This window comes from Notothenia rossii, assembly GCF_949606895.1.
Source record: "Notothenia rossii genome assembly, chromosome: 5".
NCBI lineage: Eukaryota > Metazoa > Chordata > Actinopteri > Perciformes > Nototheniidae > Notothenia > Notothenia rossii.
The window spans coordinates 43,815,979-43,838,394 of record NC_136903.1 but is presented as its reverse complement, the minus strand read 5'-3'; the positions used below and the strand labels follow the sequence as shown (position 1 = coordinate 43,838,394).

Here is a 22,416-nt window from a genome sequence, read left to right as displayed (position 1 = left end):
AAAGAATGGTGGAACAGGCTAACAGGTGTGCGTCATATGCGAGGCCCCGCCTTAAATCGAGCGCGATTTCCACCAAAGATTTGGAAATTGGTCCGTGTGCAAAGCATTAGGGGATTTTAAGACCACGTAGGATACACATGTGCAGCCTCGAAATTTCCCGCAACGAAGGACGCCGACCTCGGTAGAATTCCAAGTATACTTGACATTGGAACAGTCCTTCGGCGGAACTCGATGACGTAGCATCCTTGAAATAGTGGCTCTGGAGCAGCCTTCCCCAACATTGATAAACAACCCCGGTCATTCAGTATATTCAGGTTGTCAGCTGACCTCATTCTTTGGGAACATAACATAGCTGAACCTAGACCTAGACCTGGCCAACTGCAGCTGCCCCAGACCATATTACTGCCCCCATAGGATTGTACAATAGGCATGGTGGACCAGATGGATGGATTGATTTGAGTAGTTTCAGCAATCTCCTTAGTTGTTTTATTTGCTTAATGCAGGCCAATCATTTGACCCTCCTGAAACCGATTGCCCTCCTTTCCACAACCACAGCGATTTTCTGACATGGTTGTTTGAGAAATGAGAGGGGGGCAGTGTAGAAACCAAGTGAAGGCCACGACAGAACCATTTCACAAATATGCGTGATGTTTCACACTCCTTTTACCTACACTTGCAATATCATTTCGAAATGTCCCCCAGACTCGCAATGACACTTCTATTCTTTAAATGTCTGCGCATCAAGAGTAATCTTTGAAAAGCCACTTCAGCTATTAGAAGCACTTCTTGTTCCGGCTCATGTCCCCAGTCCCTTTCTGACCTGGTAAAGTTCATGTGGATTCATCCAGTTTCTATTCTCATGTAAAACCAGTAGAACTACTTTTATTAAAGTTAGACAAAAGGAAGTCATAGAGAAAAAAGGTTTATATCCTTTGTTATTTTTTTATCAGTTTTTTGCCAATTGTTTTATTTATTCATTGCAATGTGAGCCGACATTAACTAATTTTATTCCGAACATATTGGCCTCTTTATTCATCAAATGGACCTGAGGTCCACACAACATAACTCTCATCCTAAAGGGATAATCTGCACGATCATTGCTGTTTCTGTCCGGCAGCTTCTAGCAACACAAACAGTGGTTAAGGTCATTGATATTGACTTTGAGCTCTTAATCCAATCACAAACAGAATCCAAGTTGTACCACATTCTGTATGTCAGGACATTGTTCACATGAAAGATGGCGCAGATGATGGAGAATCAGATCAAATCACTGCACGTCTTCAGCTCCACAGTGTTTGGGTCCTGAGGATCTTCTACTCGTTGTGTTCCTGCCAGTGGATGTTGATGAAGGTCTTGCTTTCCATGCGGTCGATGTAGAGGACCCCCTCCAGGTGGTCCATCTCGTGCTGGAGGATCCGAGCCGGCCAGCCGCTGGCCTGCCACGTCACCGCCCCCCCTCTCTCATCCAGACCTGCAGGGGGAGGGGAAGAAAGCATTAGCAAGCATTCTGATGTTACAGTACCCTAATTAAAGAAAAATGAATGTTTTCCCCTCAGTAATGCAGTGAAGTTCAACATCGGCATTAACACTTTATGTATCTGTATATCTCCACTACATTCATTTTAAACAATGTGTCACTAGTTACATTGCAGATTTAGATGATTAATTAATTAAAATTCTACAAAATGTTCACTTTTGTATATATTGATGCTAATTTGTATATATTGATGCTAATACCTTTTTATTTTAGGAAGATTATAAAAAAGAAAGAAATGGTGTTACTTTTTTTTCCCATTTTGCACAACAACCACTTTACACAACAATAATTAATAAACTATCATTTAGCAGCGGGAAAAATAAGTATTGAACACGTCACCATTTTTCTCAGTGAATATATTTCTAAAGTGCTATTGACATGACATTTTCCCCAGGTGTCGGTAACAACCCATGCAAATAAATAAAACCATAGATGTCTATAAATTAAGTTACGTGTAATAAAATGGAATGACACAGGGAAAAAGTATTGAACACATGAAGAAAGGGAGGTGCAAAAAGGCATGGAAAGCCAAGACACCAGCTGAAATCTATCAGTAATCAGAAAGCAATCCTGTTCCTTTAAGAGGCAAATTAACTTGTGTAACTTGCTGCTGTTAAATACCCTCAAAATATGTGCAATATATACTTTATATACATATGCCATCTTTAATAACTGTAATATATACCGGGCTACTAAATCCTAAGAACTGCTACAGGATTTGATTTGTAGATTTGATTTGTTTTTGATCTGTATTTTTGAAAATTATGTAACTTTTTTAGTTTTTATCATTTTTTTGTTTAGCATATTGTTTATTATATTATAAATTAGTATTTTTTTAGCATATTGTTGTGTTGTTTGTTTATTATATTATAACTTAGTACTTTTTTTTAACGCATTTAAGATATGCAACAATAAGATGTCTGTGGCTCTTTCCTGCTGTAACGCTGCAAATTTCCTCTCTGTGGGACTAATAAAGGTATTCTGATTAATATCAGCTGGTTCAGTCCCAACTGATGGCCTACAAAAAGAAGTCTCATTACCAAGAAGTCACACAAGAAACCTCTCATGGTGAGTAAAAGCAAAGAGTTCTCTGAAGACCTTCGCAACCTTATTGCAAAATACACTGATGGCATTGGTTACAGAAGGATTAATGAACTTCTGAATGTTCCAGAGAGCACTGTTGGGGCCATAATCCGGAAGTGGAAAGAACATAATTTTACCATAAACCATCCACGACTGGGTGCTCCTTGCAAGATTTCTGACTAAGGAGTGGAAAATAATTATCAGAAGAGTTGTCCAAGAGCCAAGGAGCACTTGTGGAGAGCTTCAGAAAGACCTGGAGTTAGCAGGTACAATTGTTTCAAAGAGAACAATACGTAATGCACCCACCCGCCATGGCCTGTATGCACGCTCACCACACAAGACTCCATTGATGAAGAGAAAGAATGTTGAAGCTCGTTTAAAGTTTGCTGCTCAACATTTAGACGAGCCTGTGAAATACTGGGAGAATATAGTCTGGCCAGATGAGTCCAAAACTGAACTCTTTGGATCCCATAACACACACCATGTTAGGAGGTCAACTGGCACTGCACATCACCCCAAAGGGAACATCATGGTGGGGGGCTGTTTTTCAGCATATGGCGAGAATGGAAAAATGTACCAACAGATTCTTGATAAAAATCTGCTGCCTTCTACCAGGAGGATGAAGACGAGCGAGGGTGGACATTTCAGGAAGACGATGATCTCAAACACACAGCCATGGAAACTCTCATTTGGTTTCAGAGAAAAAAAGTAAAGCTGCTAGAACGGCCCAGCCAATCACCTGACTGGAATCCAATAGAAAATCTATGGAAAGAACTAAAGAGTAGAGTTCATAGAAGAGGCCCACGGAACCTTCATTTGAAGACTGTTTGTGTGAAAGAATGGGCCAAAATCCCACCTGAGCAATGCGTGAGACGAGTTTCTCCATACAGGAGGCGTCTTGAAGCTGCCATTACAACAAAGGATTACATATATTTCAGTAAGCGTGTTTGATACTTTTTCCCTGTGTCATTCCATTTTATTACACCTAACTTAATTTATGAACGTATTTGTTTTGATGTCTTTGTATGTGTGGATTGCATGGGTTGTTACCAACATCTGGTGAACATTTCATGTCAATAGCACCTTTTAGAAATATATTTACTGAGAAAACTGGTGACATATTCAATAAATATATTTTCATATATTCAATTATCAAGCATAATTGAGCTATATTTGATTGATTTTGCTAACTCATGACTTAACTTACGAGGCATTATACCTCACCTTTAGTGAGGGGCCCAGCCCTTCGTTTATTTTTCTGTAAGTGGCCCTCAGTGAAAAAAGTTTGGAACCCCCGGATCTACAGTATCTAACTTTACAGATCAGTGAAACATGCGTACCGGAGACTTCCACAGACAGGTAGCGAGGCACGGTGGCAGAGAAGCCTGAGAGGCTCTCACAGGCCTCCTGAAAGAGCGCCGTGCGTCCATCCAGGACCTTCAGCGTGGGGTTGACAAAGACCCTCAGCGGCTGGACGGAGATACCCCGGGCCTCCCTGGATGAGGGGGAACTGTCCTTCAACATCTGCTCGGGGTACTCCAGGGCCAGGATGCGGAGGGGCACACCGATCTGAGGCGCGCTCAGCCCCACACACTCCAGTCTCCGCATCACCTTCACCAGAGTCCTGATGACCTGCTGGACCTCAGCGCCGGGTACAGCTGCAGGGTCCACAGCCGCTGCATGGGAACGAAGCACCGGGTCCCCCACCTGGCACACGTGACTGTATGGAGGACAAGGGGGGGCTATGATCTTGCGCTTCATGTACTGGAGATAGGGGCGCACCTTGATGCTGCTGGAATGAGAGCGGCTGCAGGAGACGTGAGAGGGGGGGGACCTATGTGGACGCCAAGAGTAAGTCATTGTTGTTAACCTCGGGGCCCCGGAACTGCAGCGGGGGGCTTTGGACGCACAAAGCCTGAACCCCCTCCTGGACAGTTGGAGCAGAAACAAACATGATGTGGTGTTCATGGAGAGGCTGCATCTGGGATGAAGTTTCACATGAAGGGGGGTGGGTGATACAGTGCTGTAGGAACAAATAAAACAAGAACTAATAATTTGGTTGAGTCATTGAGACATTTATGAGATCTATGAGTTTTGATGACAAGAGGAGTTTGATACACCAAATATCCCTAAGTATATGGGCAGACAAATAAAACAGCTATAAGTGAATGTAGAACCCATTATTCCTAAACAATAAGCCTTGATCTGCTGTTAGAACAGCCTCACAGCGGTATGGGTGGGCTGGGGTGATACCTCCGGAATGATCTCATGACAATCTTAGAAAAGCATTTCTCCATGGCCTGGCGCGTGGACAAAGTCAATGTGTTGTTGAAACAGGAGAATGACATTTCCAAACTGTTGACAGTTGCAATTACACTACTGTGCTAAATATTATTGCATCCTGTAGCATTATCCTTTCATTTACTTAGAACAAAAGGGTTTGCCCAAACCCTGAAAAAGGTCCAGAGCATAAGTATGTCAGTATGACGAACCTCAACCAGGGTGTACTTTCATGAAGGTTTCACCTAAACGTGTTGTACTTTCATGATAGATGCAATTACTCAAAGGTGTGAAAATATATAGATATAACATATTTCAAATTTGACAGATGGTATAGGCCTTTTTAGATAAAACACAAACACAATGGAGTGCCAGTGTCTACTACCAACGGGGTTTAGCTCAAAGGTTTAGCACTGTATGGTGTGTTGATTGACGTTTAATCCGTTCTATTCCGTTCTACAGATAACGCTTCAGCTTCGCAGCACGTCAAACACCTCCGAAGGTGTACGCAATGAGTCATGCGCGCCCCTTTGACCGCTAAAACCAGACACAAGCTAAAATATTAGTTGGTTACTGTATTTGCGACACACTACTCATTATACAAGCCGAGCACATTAGTTGCACATTAGAATACTTGCATATTCGTTACCTTACAAAGTGTTAGGCTTCCATACTGACTAAAAAGCAGCACATATTCAGAGCTAAAGATGAAAGCAGGGAAAGAGATGTTCACAGCGCGGTTTAACTACTTCCGGGTCAGCAACAGAACAGCAAACTTCAAAATAAAAGTATACATGTTGTATCACATGTACAGTCTCTGATCACAACCTTATCGTGGTATAGAACTGTTTATTTACGAACCTTTATTTTGACTGCCAGTGAGTTTGACAAGGAAGTAATTTGTAATGTTTTCAAAAACGGAACGATCTGCAAACAGTCGCAGAACCGGGACGTTCACAGCTTCACACTCTTATTATACATCCATGACTTCACATCTTAATCTTGCCGCTACATGTCCTGAGGTCCAGCTCGGGGGGCGGGAGCAGCCCATTCATGAAGGGGTTACAGAGGAGCAGTCGGCCGCTCTGTCGCTGAGCCTCCGATGGAAGGAAGAGGTCCATGTTCACTGATGGAAGGAAGAGGTCCATGTTCTCTGACCTGCCCCAGAGGACCGCTGTGGATCATAGAGTTTGTCTGGGCTCACAGGATGATGGACATACAGCAAGGTTAATTTGACCAGTTCTCCTGTTACCTCAACGCTTTGACTGTATAGGGCTTGCTGTGTTTCCTCTAGGTTTACTGCTTTGGGGGGGTGCTGTCTGAGGGGGTTCTTAGGGTCAAAAGCACTAAACTCACAACTTAAAAGAAAGTGTTTAGTTTATTTAATAAAAGATCACATGTTCAATGTGAAAAGTGACAGTAGATAGATAATTTAGTTGCAAAAAAAAAAAACACCTTGAATTTCAGGGGGGGAGGGGCTCCGTTGGTGGTATGGAAACACTTGTTCCGTATCGTTTTGTATCATTAACATGATATCAAACGTTCGTATATGTAGCATAAATGTAGATGCAAATCAAACAAAGACATTCAGATACGGTGATGATTGTTTGTAGTAGATGTAGTATGTGTTCTGTTGATTTATCAAAAGATCAATGACGCATTCAGTGATTAAACTGTGTGTGTGTGTGTGTGTGTGTGTGTGTGTGTGTGTGTGTGTGTGTGTGTGTGTGTGTGTGTGTGTGTGTGTGTGTGTGTGTGTGTGTGTGTGTGTGTGTGTGTGTGTGTGTGTGTGTGTGTGTGTGTGTGTGTCATTACTTCACTGCACACATCAATACCGTACATACCAATTATATGGTCTCTTTATGAACTATGATTAATTGCTATAGATTAAACTATCCAACAGTTTATAACAAGGAAAGATCTATTTCATTATTATGACTGGTGCATTAATATAGCAAGTGCTTTTATTTAATTATAAAAACAATCTGTAAAAGGCCTTTCTACATACAAATACCATATTATATTTATTTCAGTAATATCCTGACATGCAGGACTCTTCAAACTGTGTTTTGAGTACTCATTAGTAGCTCAGGTTAGCCCAGTCCCTGCAAACCAAATACCTGACTGAGTTGCCATAGCAGTAAAATCGGAATGTTCTCCATGTTCATATTTTATTCCATTCTATTTCAATGTAAATACTGCTATAGTTTTATTATTTTTTAATGTTATTGTAGTTTTCTTAAAATAGTTCCCTATCTGTTTCTGAATCTGATACTCCTCACAGTCGTGGACCCCTCCTCTTGGCCGGACGTGGGCTCTCAGCCTCTGAGCGTGGAGGACCCATGGAGGCTGCGTGTTTCCTCTGCTCAGGTTTATTCCATCGTGAAGAGCAGAGACACGCAGCACTTTGAGAGAGTGCTGAACTTTCTGGAAGACACACACAGACTTCTCCCCAGCCTGGTGGCTCCCATCAAACACATGAAGGTCATGTTCGGCCTCAAGACCCTGGTAAGAGAGGAGTCGCATCATTCAAAATACAAGGGAAATCCATCTCCAGTGTTTTATCTTAATCTCCATCTCTTGTAATGTGTCTTCTTCCAGCTCATCATGTGGATGCTCAGAGAGAGGCGAGGAATGGTTGAGACTGTTTGTAAAATCTGCAAATTGTTTCCAAGTAAACTCCCTCAGTACCAGGATCAGTGTGTAAGTGTCATCTGCTCTGGGCAAGGGTGTAACTTTGGTTTGAGAAGTGGGGGGGACACAAAACAGGGGTCCTCCGCAATGAAAATGTTTCTCAATTAATTCCATTTCCTGCCTTTCTACAAATATATTAGGGACTGTAGTGTTAACTAATCCAATGTTTTTTTTTAGTGTATATAATGAGTGTGCACACTCATCTAGTATCCTATCCATGTGAACCTGTTTTATTTGTGATGTCCTCACATCCTCTAGGGGGGTCTGGGGCATGCACCCCGGGAAGATTTTTTTCTTTACATTAAAGTTAAAAACATCAATCTGGTGCACTTTGAGGGCAACATGAAGAGATGTATGGATACAGCTCTCAACACTCATATGAAACAGAACTGTATATATTTCAATAATAAATTAGAATATGCTCACAACCAATAACACATATTTGATCAACTCCTCTCTCCTATCTGTATCTTACATAGACTGCGTTCTTTCTTTTTATTTATGCATTTTTGACTAGTCACTCCCCTTTCAAACTGTGTTTTTTATTTTTGTACTGGCCTATAGTACACATTTGATGGATTTCTTTAATTATTTTATATACAACTAATATAACATAGATGGAAATATTTGTTTACATAGATGACCAAACCGTTTGAGACCCAATGAGATAACTTAGACTAAAGTTTACAATTTAATCGCTCAGAGTAACTTTCTCAGTCTCTCTCTCTCTCTCCTCTCTCCTCTCTCTTTCAAAGTACGACAGGAAAGAGCTCTCCCTCTCCTTATTGTTGAAACAGCTACTAATCTCCGTTAGCTCCGAGCTAGCACCAAATGCTAACAACAACCCCCGTAACTCTCTATGTCTCTCTCTCTTTCTATCTCTCTCTCACAAGATGCGCTCGTGCCACACACACAGACGCTCCTCCGTGACGATGACCGCTTGCGCAACAAAATAATAATAAACACATTTGAAAAGTGGGGGGACATGTCCCCCCTGTCCCCAGTGGAAATTACGTGCGTGGATCTGGGATTAAAACAAATATTGTGAACACTTTTTACTTTTGCTCAGTTGATTTCACTCTTGTGTGATATTCATTCAGAGGCAACAATTTCATCTAAAGCTGCACAACTCACTGATGAGTGAGTAGATCAACACAAAACAGACAGCTGCGAACATTAGCCATTTTATATTTATGAGGTGAGAGATTGTTATTTCACCTAAATATTGGAGGGCAACATTTAGCAATAACTGTCTGGATATTGTTATTGATCTGCTATTATTTATTATGTCTCATTAATAAATTGTTACATTTAATTAATTAAAATAATCATAAAAGCATGTATTTTACATCATTGTGCAGTTAAGTCTGGCTGCTCTGTGCCTAACTAACATTTATATGAAAAACATTTGTTTACCATGTGTCTTGCACAGAGCCAACATGAGATGTTCCTCATGAGGAAGAACCATGTGGAGTTCAAGGCTCTGGCTCAGACTCTTGCTATGGACAAGGACAAACGTGAAGATTACATTAAGGTATGTTTCCCTCCACACAGTGTCTAACACAGTAACAGCCGGTGCATGAGAGGATACGAGTGTGTTCAAAGAGCCGGCTCACACGGACCTCTCCTCAGTAAGTGATACATGATTAGGGTTAAGCAGCTGTGAAACTGCTCAGGTTTGATGTGTATCCTGAGAGCCTTGAAATTGTTTTATTTTCCCTGTTTTTGGCTCACCTCTCTAATCGGCTTTCTATCCAAAGTGTTGCCCTTCTGCAGCGTTTCTCAAAGTGTGGGGATATGTGATAGGTAGGTCGCGAATGGACGCGATGAACGGGAGATTATTATTATTATCTTTTCTTTTTTTAAATACATTTTTTGGACATCAGGCCGGAATCGAACCTCGGTCCTCGAGAGAGAGAGAGAGAGAGAGAGAGAGAGAGAGAGAGAGAGAGAGAGAGAGAGAGAGAGAGAGAGAGAGAGAGAGAGAGAGAGAGAGAGAGAGAGAGAGAGAGAGAGAGAGAGAGAGAGAGAGGAGAGAGAGAGAGAGAGAGAGAGAGAGAGAGAGAGAGAGAGAGAGAGAGAGAGAGAGAGAGAGAGAGAGAGAGAGAGAGAGAGAGAGAGAGAGAGAGAGAGAGAGAGAGAGAGAGAGAGAGAGAACGAGAACACCCTGGCCCGTCCTGATACACCCACACAGCCAGCTGCCCACAGCCAGCTCTGCCCATCCCAGCCTCCCTCTACTCAGCAGGAAGAACAAGACCCACAAGTGGTCCTGCTGGCTGACTCAAACGGGAAGTTCCTGGACCCAAGAAAGCTTTTCCCTGATAAAAAGGTGCTGTCTAAACACTGCAGCACCACAGGCCAGGCCATGAAGCTGTTGAAAAAGGAGACCCTCAGGAGCCCTCAGTACCTGGTGATCCACACGGGAACAAATGACCTGCACACCCTCCGTAGGGACACTGCTGAGGCAGTGAGGAAAATGGCGGAGCAGGCCAGTAAGGAATTCCCTGACACCCGCATTGTGGTCTCCACCCTGCTGCCAAGGACAGACACCCCTCCTCATGTCATCCATGACATTAATATGGAGATCAGAAAAGGATGTGCCACCTTACCAAATGTCCACCTGGCCCTCCACTCAACCATTGGCCCCTGGGACCTCTATGATGGACTCCACCTACACAGAGAGAGGGTGGGGATATTTGCAAAGACCCTCAAAGATGCAGCCCTGGGACGCAGTCCTCCCACCCCCTCCTCTAGAGGCCTTATAGACCCTCCCACACCGCTTCCTCCCCATCACCACCCCAGGATCACCACCCCTGCTGTGAGGAGACACAACAGCTCAGCCTGGACCTCCCACTCCCCACGCCCCCCAACACACCCAGAGGAGGCTGCTTTCACCCAGCTCAACACCTGCACAACATCAGCAGCAGAGATATGCAGCAACAGCTGCTCCTTGTCTCCCTCCCCGCCTACAGCAGCGGAGCTATGCTGCAGTTGTAGCCCAGCCTGCTGCCACCCTCCCTCCCCCTGCTACCTCTGAACTGGGAGACATCAGGATGATGCTGCACACCCTGTGCACCCGACTTCTGTCCAGCTAAGACATTACATTTATATGTTATCGTAGTAATCAGTACAATAGCAATATTAGTGAAAATAGTTGTTTTATTTGTTGTTGTTTTTTTGTTTTTTTTTATATATTTGTCTCACTATACAGGTTCATTTTGATTGTTTTGTATTTTTTAAAAGATGCGTTCTTTTCATATAAGCTGTTGGAATATTCAGGGACTCCACTCCTCAACCTTTGAGGTTAAGAGTGAGAATCCAGAGTTCTTAGAATCTATCAAAGATGTTGATATAATTATATTAACAGAAACATGGTGTAAAAATGATCTGCTCACTCACTGTCCTCCAGGTTATAATGAAGTAATGGTGCCCTCTATAAAATCAAAAAACATACGCAAGGGCAGAACATCGGGGGGGATCTTGGTGTGGTATAAAGGAGATCTTTGCCATCAGATCTCAGTAGTAAAACAAGGTAAATCACACATTTGGCTAAGGTTAGATCAAGCCCTGGGCATAACTGACAGGAATCTATACATGTGTGCTATTTATATACCCCCAGTAGATTCTCCTTATTTTGAAGAAGACATTTTTGAAACTCTCCATTCAGAAATAGCCTATTTTCAGGCCCAGGGAAATGTGCTTCTAACTGGAGATCTGAACGGACGAACAGGAATTGAACCTGATGTCATAGACCCACAGGGCAGCCACCATGTATTTGGTGAGCCCCCCCTGTTTACCACACCAACCGTCAGCCATCGGAACAGCCTTGACTCTGAAATCAATCAGAATGGCAAAGAGATAGTGCATCTCTGTCGGGCCTTAGGCCTGTACATAGTGAACGGGAGGTTCAGAGGGGACTCTTTAGGGAGATTCACATACTCCTCAGCTCTAGGGTCTAGTGTAGTAGACTATGCAATCACTGACATGGACCCCTCCACTATCAGTGCATTCACTGTCAGACAGCAATCCCCCTTTTCAGACCACAACCAAATCAATGTGTTCTTTAAAGTCTCAGGTCCAATGAGTGACACAACAAGGGGACCCAGTAAGCTGTATACATTAAATCCTACTTACAGATGGGCCCCAGACAGTGGAGACAAATTCACCATGGCCTTGAACTCACCTGATCTGATGAATGACATGTCACTATTTGACCAAAATCAATATGTTCCTACCAAAGATGGTGTAAACATGGCCATTGATTATATCAATATGATATTTCACAAGGCAGCTATTAAAGCTGACCTTCTAAAACAAAAGCGGAAGCCTGTTAAAAGGCAAAACGCTGACAAATGGTTTGACCAGGAATGCAAGACCATCAGAAAAGACCTGAGAAAAATAGCAAATGAAAAACATCGGCAACCAAACAACCCAGCCTTACGCATTAGATACAATGACCTTTTAAACAAATATAAATGTACAATAAGGAACAAAAAACAAAATTATACCCACATGAAACTTGAGGATATTGAGAAAGCCATTGATCAAAATCAATTCTGGGATCTGTGGAGCAACTTCAACACAAAACAACCGCAAGCATTACCCATCCAAAACGGTGACATCTGGAGAGAACATTTTGAAAGTTTGTACAAAGACATACCAATAAATCTAATGAATTCAGATCAATGTATTACAAAAGAGAAACTCCAAACATTAGAAGAAACAATTAAAGACAACCAAAACCCCCTTGATTTCCCAATGACTTGGGAAGAGTTGACCACACAGACACAATCTCTCCGGCCAAGGAAAGCTTGTGGCCCAGACAACATTAAAAACGAAATGCTCAGATGCAGCACCCCAGAGATGCAGGGTACAGTATTAAAGCTGTTCAATATCATATTGCAGTCAGGATGTTTTCCTGACATCTGGTGCAAAGGGCTCATTTCCCCCATTCATAAGAGTGGAGACAAATCAGACCCTAATAACTACCGTGGCATCTGTGTCAGCAGCTGTCTGGGGAAATTATTCTGTAGTATTCTAAATAAAAGAATACAAGATTTCCTTAACCGACAATCCATCTTGAGTCAAAATCAAATTGGCTTCCTTCCAAAACACCGCACCACCGACCATGTATATACCCTTCACACTTTAGTTAACAAACATGTACACCAAACAAAACATGGTAAGATATTCACTTGTTTCATTGATTTCAAAAAAGCTTTCGACTCTATTTGGCACGAAGGGCTCTATTATAGACTTCTACATTGTGGTATAGGGGGCAAAATGTACGATCTGGTTAAATCAATGTATTTAGGGAATAAGTGTGCTGTTAAAATTGGAGACAAACAAACTGAATTCTTCACCCAGAGAAGAGGTGTTCGTCAGGGTTGCAATTTAAGTCCCACTTTATTTAATATATATATAAATGAACTTGCTGTTCAGTTGGATCACTGTGCTGCTCCTGGCCTCTCCCTCCTAGAGAGAGAGGTGAAGTGTCTGCTTTATGCTGATGACCTTGTTCTGCTGTCTCCTACTGAACAAGGACTACAACAACAGCTGGACATAGTAGACCAGTACTGTAAGAACTGGGCCCTGGCAGTCAATATGAAGAAAACTAATGTCATGGTTTTCCAAAAACGCCCCAGATGTCAGGAGAACAAATACCAGTTTACCATAAATAATCATATCATCGAACATAGTATGAGTTACACCTACCTCGGTTTAACCATAACAGCATCAGGAAGTTTCAACATGGCAGTGAATGCACTCAAAGAAAAAGCCAGAAGAGCTCTTAATGCAATTAAGAGAACATTTTATAATGTCCAAATTCCAATTAAAATCTGGCTCAAAATCTTTGATAGTGTGATCCAGCCCATTGCGCTGTACGGTAGTGAAGTATGGGGTCCACTCAGTCACCAGAGCTATACCCGCTGGGACAAACATCCAACAGAGTCTTTCCATGCAGAATTCTGCAGATACATTTTACGTGTTCAGAGAAAAACACCAACAAATGCATGTAGAGCAGAATTAGGCAGATACCCACTGATCATTAACACTCAAAAGAGAGCACTGACATTCTTTAACCACCTTAGATCCAGCCCCCGAGACACCCTCCACTCCAAAGCCCTCCAAAGCCAAGAGCTAACCCCAGAGAAGAGTCCCCTATGTCAGCTGGTGCTGAGGCTAACTGCCCCCTCTCAGAGCCACTCTGACCAGTCTCTCAACAACACTGCTCTCCAAACACCAATCACAGTCAAACGCATTATAACACAATGTAAAGACAACTATTTACAACATTGGGAAGAAGAAACTAAAAGACAAAGTAGATTAGAATGTTACCTGGCTCTAAACAGAGAGTATGAGCTGGCAGAGTATCTCTCTACTGTCAGAGATAGAAAGCAGAGACAGATCGTAACCAAGTACAGGCTCAGTGACCACAAACTGGCAATCGAAACAGGAAGACTCAAAAGATCCTGGCAACCAAAAGAGAACAGAACATGTGGTCACTGTACGACAGGTGAGACTGAGACAGAGATGCACTTCCTCCTGAAGTGCCAAACATTCAACGAAGTAAGGAGCATTTATTGGAACAAGTTGAACTCTGTAATCCCAGGTTTCAAGGAGGTTGATGACCTCTCAAGACTGAGAGTACTCCTAGGAGAAGGAGACAAGGCACACCTTGCTGCCCAATATGTATACACATGCCACAACCTGAGGGACAGTGAATGAGACTCTCACACACACACACACACACACACACACACACACACACACACACACACACACACACACACACACACACACACACACACACACACACACACACACACACACACACACACGTGTTGAAATGTAATTGTATCACTGTATATATATATCATCAATAATATGTAAAAATTTGAAATGTCTGTTAATGTTGTTAATTATTTTGTATTGTGATGCTTTGGCAACATTGTTTAATTTAACTTTCATGCCAATAAAGCCCCTTTGAATTGAATTGAATTGAATTGAACACACCTCTTTATCTATTTAATATAGTCTAGTTGTAAAAAATGTAGTAATAAATCATTCCAATGTGTACTATAGGACACATTGGAATGATTTCTTACTACATTTTTTACTACAGTAAAAAAAAAAAACTGTTTAAAAGGGGAGTGATTAGTGAAATACCCATAAATAAAAAGAAAGAATGCTAACTAGGTAACATAAGAATAAACAAGTTGAAATGATTTGTTATTGGTTGTGATCATATTCTAAAGATGTTTGGATTCTTGAAAAGTATACAGCTCCCTTTCATATGAGTGTTGAGAGCTGTTTCCATCAATTACTTTTGTGCTCAAAGTGCACCACATTTATGCATTTCACTTCAACATTTAAAAAATAATCTTCCCGGGGGTGATGCCCCCAGACCCCCCTAGAGGAAGTGAGGCCCATCCCCAAACAAAGGAGGTTAAAATAATGAAATTGAATACATGTTATTTTAGTAAACACTGAAAACCGGTCCCACAGACCCAAACAGCAGTAAAAGTAGCTCACGACTTGTTTTATTTTTTGAAAGTAGCTCTCATCCTAAAAAAGGTTGGAGACCCCTGTTATAGAACGATACATTTGACCATTTTAAGCTTGGCCTACCATTTTTTAATATGACAGAAGATGTCAAAAAACCGAATGGTTTAATACTATAAACTGCATTGATGGGCTTAACCAGATCCACCCAACACACACACACACACACACACACACACACACACACACACACACACACACACACACACACACACACACACACACACACACACACACACACACACACACACACACACACACACACACACACACAGCAGAGGATCAGCAGAGTATTGATCATATCATTTTGTAAACAAATGAAGGATTTCGGTTTTATAATTGTGTCATGCTGCAGGCATACAGCTTTGTCGGCATGGACTTACAAGACACCACAAACAAACAAAAAAGCCAGATGTAATCATTTTCAAAGACTACTACAAAAGACCATCTACAACAACATCCACAAAACACGGACAACACATACTGTTTAATACTGATCAAAGTAAGCACATTTCAAATCAAGGACCAGTGTTTCCCATACATTGATGTATTTGCCGCCACAATTAAATATCGTCCGCCACAAATGGATCTCATAAATAAATACAAAATTATTATTAATTAATTAATTAATTTTAAATATTTTTTTGGTGCTCAAATGGATAGTGAGGTGGGCTGATGATCGGAAGGTTGCGAGTTCAAATCCCGCCTGGAACACCACTACTAGTGTGCCCTTGAGTAAGGCACTTCGTCCTCAGTTACTCCAGGGAGAATGGCCCTTTAATTGGTCATTGTAAGTCGCTTTGGAATAAGGCGTTTGCTAAATGCCTGAATTGTAAATTGTAAATGATATTTTTGGGAGAATAAACCCCACAGATCCTCAACTCCGGTGTGTCTCACTCATTAACAACGCAACACAGAGCAACATGATCGTTGTCTACAGTAGCCATGAACTCGCATTTGTTATTTTATTTGAGGGGGGGTGGATGCATGGACCACCCGAATAGGTTAAGGGGCTTTTGGCTTTTCTTGCCGGGGGTGCGGTGCGGTGCGGTGCCCCCACAAGTAGAATCAAATTCTGTGGGAAACACTGAAGGACCATTCAAATGTTTCATCCTGGGATCATGAGTTGTATTGAAATGTCATGCACATTGACATTCTAGATCATCTTAGTATTTACAGAACAAAATAAGGTGTGACTCTCATATTTTATGTTCCAATATATGAACTTCAGTTATTCTTTAAAAAAAAAGAAGACATTATTCAACATCTTCTCAATATTGTTTGTTCACACACAAGGTACATTATTTAATGAAGGTAAATTATACTCTTGTGCAATTACATTTGTTCTGGCTCTCTCTTTGCTGTTCAAAATAGAGTGGAATAAATCAAACGGGTGATGAAAACAGTCGTCTGGATGATGAGAGGATGCTGAGTCACTGTTGTCTCAAGTTATCATGCATTTAGTCAGTGAGAATAAAACACAGCCGGTTTCTCTCTCAGCCCCGGACTGCCGTCCAGCAGAGGGCGCTGCAGGTTCACATTTATACCGTTGCAATCAAAATTATTCAACCCCCATTGCACATTAGGTTTATTGGCTAAATATACATTTCTCAGCTGTTTGCAATAAACAAATCACACAAGAACTGTTTCAATGAAAGTAGTTCAATGAAACTAATATTACAAGTTTTTTTTTAATACAAATTCAACACAAAATGCTATTTGTAATGACTACTCCAGTCCCAAGATGATTCTGCCCCCTGTCTCAAGCACACCTGGGGCAAAAACTGCAAACCTGCAGCGTGTGGAGGGCACGATTCACTCAAGTGTCAGGAGGTCTCAAGAAAAAACGTCTGTGAGGAAGCTGAAGCTTGGACCTTCCCACAGGACAATGATCCCAAGCATACCTCAAAGGCAGAAATACACTCGACCTTGTTTATTCCCCTTTCCGACATGGATATAAAACTCTCCCTCGCCCTCCCTTCGGCAAATCAGACCACATCTCGCTGCTGCTGCTGCTGCTGCTGCTGCTGCTGCTGCTGCTGCTGCTGCTGCTAAGCAGAACCTGAAACGGGACAGACCGGTGACACGGAGCATACAGTGCTGGAGTGAGGAGTCAGACTCAGCTCTGCAGCACTGCTTCGAATCTACGGAGTGGAGTGTGTTTGAGGACAACAACATCAACACACACACGGACACGGTCATCTGCTACATTGGGAAATGCATCGATGACGTGGTACCAAAGTTTACTATACGAACATTCCCAAATCAAAAGCCCTGGATAAACAGCGAGGTGCACACCAAGCTGAAAGCGTGCACAGAGCTGGAGATTCAGATGAGTTCAGGGAATGTAGGTATGAACTCCGGAGAGCTGTTCGCAAAGAGACAGTACAGAACACAAAACACCCTGTCATGTTAGTTTAATGGATTTACTTAAACAGTTCTTCTGTAATATGTTCATTGCAAACAGCTGGGAAATTGTTTATTTTGCCAATAAACCTAATGTGCAATGGGGGTTGAATAATTTTGATTGCAACTGTATACAAACGCTATGCATACCGTACACATATGGAGCTGTGTAAGTTCTCAGAAGAGCCTAAAGTGATGTCATGAGGAATGGTGAATGCAGCACTTTTCCCCCTTGTGGTCAACCAGATCAAATACAGCTGTACACTTTGAGGGAACATGCTAGAAAGTTCTTCAGAGAGGGTTTAGATGGTGCTGGGGAGTTAGAAACCTCTGGAACTCAGGATTTAAGTCCACTCTGCCAAAAAGTGAACAAACAATTGGACACCATGACTGATTTATTCTGTGCACTACATTAAACAAGCCTTGATAACATTTAATAATGATACTTGAACTTTAGGTCTAGATTTTGAAATGAAATGAAAGCCAAAGTATTGAAGTGCGTGCCACCGGTAGAAAGTCTGACTGAGGGTGTTTCACTATTTCAGAATCACATGGAGGAGCAGTATGGAGAACACTACGCTCAGAAGGTAGAGGACAGACTGCTGCACTACCTCCAGCAGCTGGAGACCGTGTTACCAGGAGACACACACATTGATAAGGTGTGTGTTCTATGGCAGCTACTTCTTCAATGTGTGCTCGCTGTTTGGTCCCGTGGTCAGAGTTCTCTTCAACATGAATTGGTAGATGAGATGCACAACATGTTGTGAGGATGTCAGTTTTACACTCAGTTTTATCAAACGTGAAACCTGGATAATATCTTGTCTACAAAGTAGTTCAATCATTCCTGCAATAACTATACCAGAATCAGAATCCGGTTCAACGGGAAGTAGGTTTACACAGACGAGGAATTGGTGTGTGTGGTGCAGACGTAAACACAGTTCAAGAAGAGACATTGTAAGAAAAGGACTAAAACAGGTTTTTTAACTATAACAAAAAAAACTATTATAACATTGAAACATTGAGGAATATTTACATTAAATATAGATATACCAAAAAACTACGCACAGTATAATATGCAAAAAACTTGTTATATTAATATAAAATAAAACATGTGCAGTATTGATACAAAAAGTGGAAAGCTGTGCAGAAAGAGGACGCTTTGAATATAAATGAGCTATTTGCTCGTACATATGGCTAACGTACTGATGTTTCCTGTATAATCAGCCCATTTCATGCAAATGTGCTGAAAACAGTGTAACTCATAAAGATGTGCTCATGACCTGATGCAGTTACACAGTGGGCGTCTTTAGAGAGGTGGTGGTACCTGGAGACATTTATAAGGTGGCCATGACTTCCCAGTGATCACGGCAGCAGTGATTGTAGCCGGGTGGAATAGTTTGATTTGGGAAGCATTGACTCAGTGAAAGGACAGTGGTATAATGAATAATAAGGCTCAAAAACACCATGTCCTTTTTCTGAAATGACATGAGAATTAAAAAAAGGTTTTTATAGTAAAATTATTTCCTTTTTCTTTCTGCTCTAATTTTATTAGAGCACAAATGTTTTGTGAATCAGACCTTGACACGACACAGATGGAAAGGATTCTTTGTGAATTTGTTGCCTCTAGTCGTCACAAACTACCACAATCTAGCTAGTAGAACTTCAAGGACTGCACGGATGACTCACCTGAATGGCCTCTGACATCAGGGGTACTTCACTCAGTGACTGATTCCATATTCTAATGTGTGAGGCAGATCCTGAAGAAAGCAAGCCCTGTGACCGAGGAGGAGAAGCTGCTTTTGGAAGTGATAACCTCTGACTCCAAGAGCATCGCAGCAACTCTGAAGAAACTGCTGCACTGTGGTAATGAACTCCACGAACAGTGTCCATGTGTATCCCCCTAATCTACTCATGTACGTATGGAGAGCTGGAGCATATCTCTTTGCTTTGAATCAAAGTCTGACCTTTATTTATTTACTGTTTCAATTGTTTGTTTTTCACCTTCAACAGCACTGCAGTTTCATCAAACTGCATTCTGGGTATTAAATAATCATCGGAGGTCTTTCATGACGTGATTTGTCGTGATGTACGGAAGTCATGAACAAGGCATCTTATCCCCTATTTTCTAATATTAGGACACCTCTGAGCACATTATTGTGTGAATGATCCCTTCAAATATCAATATACAGTAATACGCGTGACATAAAGCGTCAGCAAATGGCAGCTCAAGTGAAATCATTTGAAATAATGTATCAGACAATTGTTTTTGTATGTGCACATATTTCTTCTTATTCAAGATAGAGCTGAATCCATCTACTCTGACTTGTACTTTGTTTGTCCTTGTATTTTAAAAATGCTGTCTTTGAAGCATTAGCAAAGAAAGATTGCTTTTATATTTAGCAACTAATCAAATCTTCTGATGATAATTACGTATGTGTTACTCACTATGCACTTCCTGTCTGTTCCTTTAGATGTTGCTTTGTGTCGTCGGGCCACGACTCCTCAGTCCTCAGCACATGGAAAGAATGGGATGGAAAGCTCCAAACTCTCAGGGTCTGTTCTGCATGTCAGTGCTTCAGAGGACCTCCACAAGTCCATGGAGGCCCTTCAGACCCCTCCAGTGGTTCTTCAGCGAGGGGGGGCTGAAGGAGACGGCGCTGTGTCGTTGAAGAATGAAGATGATACAAATGTTAGCAGACGGCAGACAGAGGAGAGTATTGAGTTCTTCATGAGGGTGGGTGAAGATATCAGTGACAGGGAAATGAGTTGGAGCAGCAGAGGAGGCATTCAGGAAGCCCCCCCCTCCCGTCAGTTCTGCTCCAAGCACCAGCGCTGGGTGGAGAGCATCCTGCAGCAGTGTCCTGAGGAGTGCTCAGAGGAGCTCCAGGACAACGTCTCTTTGTCTCCTTTACTGTTCCAGTCGCCCTCATCCAACACTACATCACAGGACTTCAACCCCTCTGGTCTCATCCCCTCCCCCTTTGACCAACCACTGCCACCTTCAGAGACCTTCACCCATCTTCAGACAGCTTCTCAGCCAGCAAACCTTGAGCAAAGTTCTGCAGCACCGGGATCATCAGCGGATCCAGTTCTGCTGCCGTCGCCCAGAGACACTCAGCTGCCCCCCCACTTGACGCCGGTCGTCCGACTGCTGGACATCGCTTCCGTCAGAAGGTTCTGCCATTTCTCTAAACCCCATCAAGCACCTTTCCATCCCTCCGCCTTGTCTCCAAACAAACAGGATGCTTGTTGTTCTAGTCTTCAGGTACCAACCTCTCCACGCTGCCGTACCTCAGGGAACAATGCTTCAGCTGGAGGAGCGACGCAAGACTCTCCGCTCGTCCAACATGCTCCCCAGAACACGACACACCAGGTGTTCACAGCTCCTGGGTCTCAACATGCATCTACCTCCACGAGCTGCCAACCTCCAATAAAACAATATTTTTCAAAACTTTCAAGAAAGTACAGATGGCCTTGTGTCAACAGCAGAGTTTCACCGGTTCTGGACAAATTGAATCAAAACACTTGTCCGACCGTACCAGAACTCAGCGTTCCTCGGCCTCCTACTGAAGAGGCTTCTACCGCTGCGTCCCCTTCATCGACTTCGTCATCTCAACCAGTTGTCCCTCAGAACTCCTTCAAACCTCCTGCACAAAACACCATTCATCTTCAACCATCATACTCCACCGTCTCCCCACCCACCCCCCCTGAGGCCCCGCTGGTCCTGGTGGAGAGCGGCAGGGTCCGGAGAGAAGGGCTGAGGTTGTCTATGCACAGCCAGGCCGTGCTGCTGCAGTCCAGGCTGCTGCAGTCCAGGCTGCTGCAGCCCTGCGTGCCTCTGAGCAGGCTGAGCGCTCAGGAGTGCTACAGAATGACAGGGTGGAGGTCCTCCAGCATAGGGTCCGAGCCGGGGGTACAAGGCAGACATGATGACAACGGGAGGAAGGAGGAGGAGGAAGAAGAAGATGAAGGTTCCTTTGATCCGAACAGTCTTTATTCCAGTTATTCTTCAAGTATTGCTGACGACTCCATGGACCCTGATTACAAACCTTGCTTGAAGAAGAGAAGACTGCTCTTAGAATATGAAACTGCAAGGACCATGGGTCATACTTAAAAACATTTAAATATATACGGACTATAGCCGGATGCAAACTTGCTTTTTGACACTAATGATTTCAATATTTTGACTTTTAAAAAAGCAACAAAATATTAGCAAAGAGTACATTTTTAACATAAACACAATTTGACTTTGTACATTTGACACTGTAAATATCAACATCCTTTGTATAAAATATGAAATGGTGACACTGTTTCTTAATTCTTTGTTAATTATTCTTTTAGCATATCCCTCTGGCAGATGTGTCTGAAATGTGTGGGTGTTTTGTGACAACAGAAAATGGTTTGTTAGTGTTGATCTGTTGACAAATTAGAAGAAATAATCCAGTGGGGCCGGAGATGTGACTTGTTGTTCAGTCTTAAATGGATTGATGACATTTATAAAAGTATGGCTGTTCTGTGAATTAAAAATCAAAATGATTGATTTATATAAAGCCATTTGGGCACACTGTGGATGTAGTGGGTCCATGTGCCTATTACTGCATTCACAATGTCAGGCAGCATTGGGATCTATACTGTACATGTTACCGCCCATTTATATTGGGAGGAATAATCAAGATGAAAAATGGCGTTTCCTCAGCGAAAACATTTACTCCAGGGAGGGAAATTATACATCCATGGGAAATACCCAGAACAAATCCTTATATGTGGTGGTAGACAAAAGCAATGGATCTCAGGACCTTTGATTAAGACAATCTAGTAGATCACAGATCAACACTTTGTCATCATTTTAA

The 22,416-nt window shown here is 42.3% G+C and overlaps 2 protein-coding genes across 3 annotated transcripts; one reads left to right on the top strand and one right to left on the bottom strand.

Annotated features, from left to right (window-relative positions):
• Positions 1-862: 862 nt before the first annotated feature.
• pdf (peptide deformylase, mitochondrial) lies at positions 863-5,680 on the bottom strand. Of its 2 annotated transcripts, none has more exons than XM_079684263.1 (3): positions 5,550-5,680; positions 3,961-4,643; positions 863-1,471 (listed from the first exon to the last, which is right to left on the bottom strand). In XM_079684263.1, exons 2-3 carry the CDS (start codon positions 4,586-4,588, stop codon positions 1,314-1,316), a joined length of 786 nt encoding a protein of 261 aa, XP_079540389.1. In that variant the 5' UTR covers positions 4,589-4,643; positions 5,550-5,680; the 3' UTR covers positions 863-1,313. The 2 variants fall into 2 exon arrangements, with proteins under 2 accessions (XP_079540389.1, XP_079540390.1); XM_079684264.1 differs by having other exon boundaries at positions 5,555-5,660.
• A 132-nt stretch (positions 5,681-5,812) lies between these two features.
• Positions 5,813-21,871, top strand: LOC307040974 (uncharacterized protein). The gene is made up of 7 exons (XM_079684226.1): positions 5,813-6,126; positions 7,185-7,408; positions 7,502-7,603; positions 9,027-9,128; positions 18,112-18,225; positions 19,321-19,429; positions 20,038-21,871. The coding sequence occupies exons 1-7, from the start codon at positions 6,003-6,005 to the stop codon at positions 21,678-21,680; spliced, it is 2,418 nt and encodes an 805-aa protein (XP_079540352.1). The 5' UTR covers positions 5,813-6,002; the 3' UTR covers positions 21,681-21,871.
• The last annotated feature ends 545 nt before the right edge of the window (positions 21,872-22,416 follow it).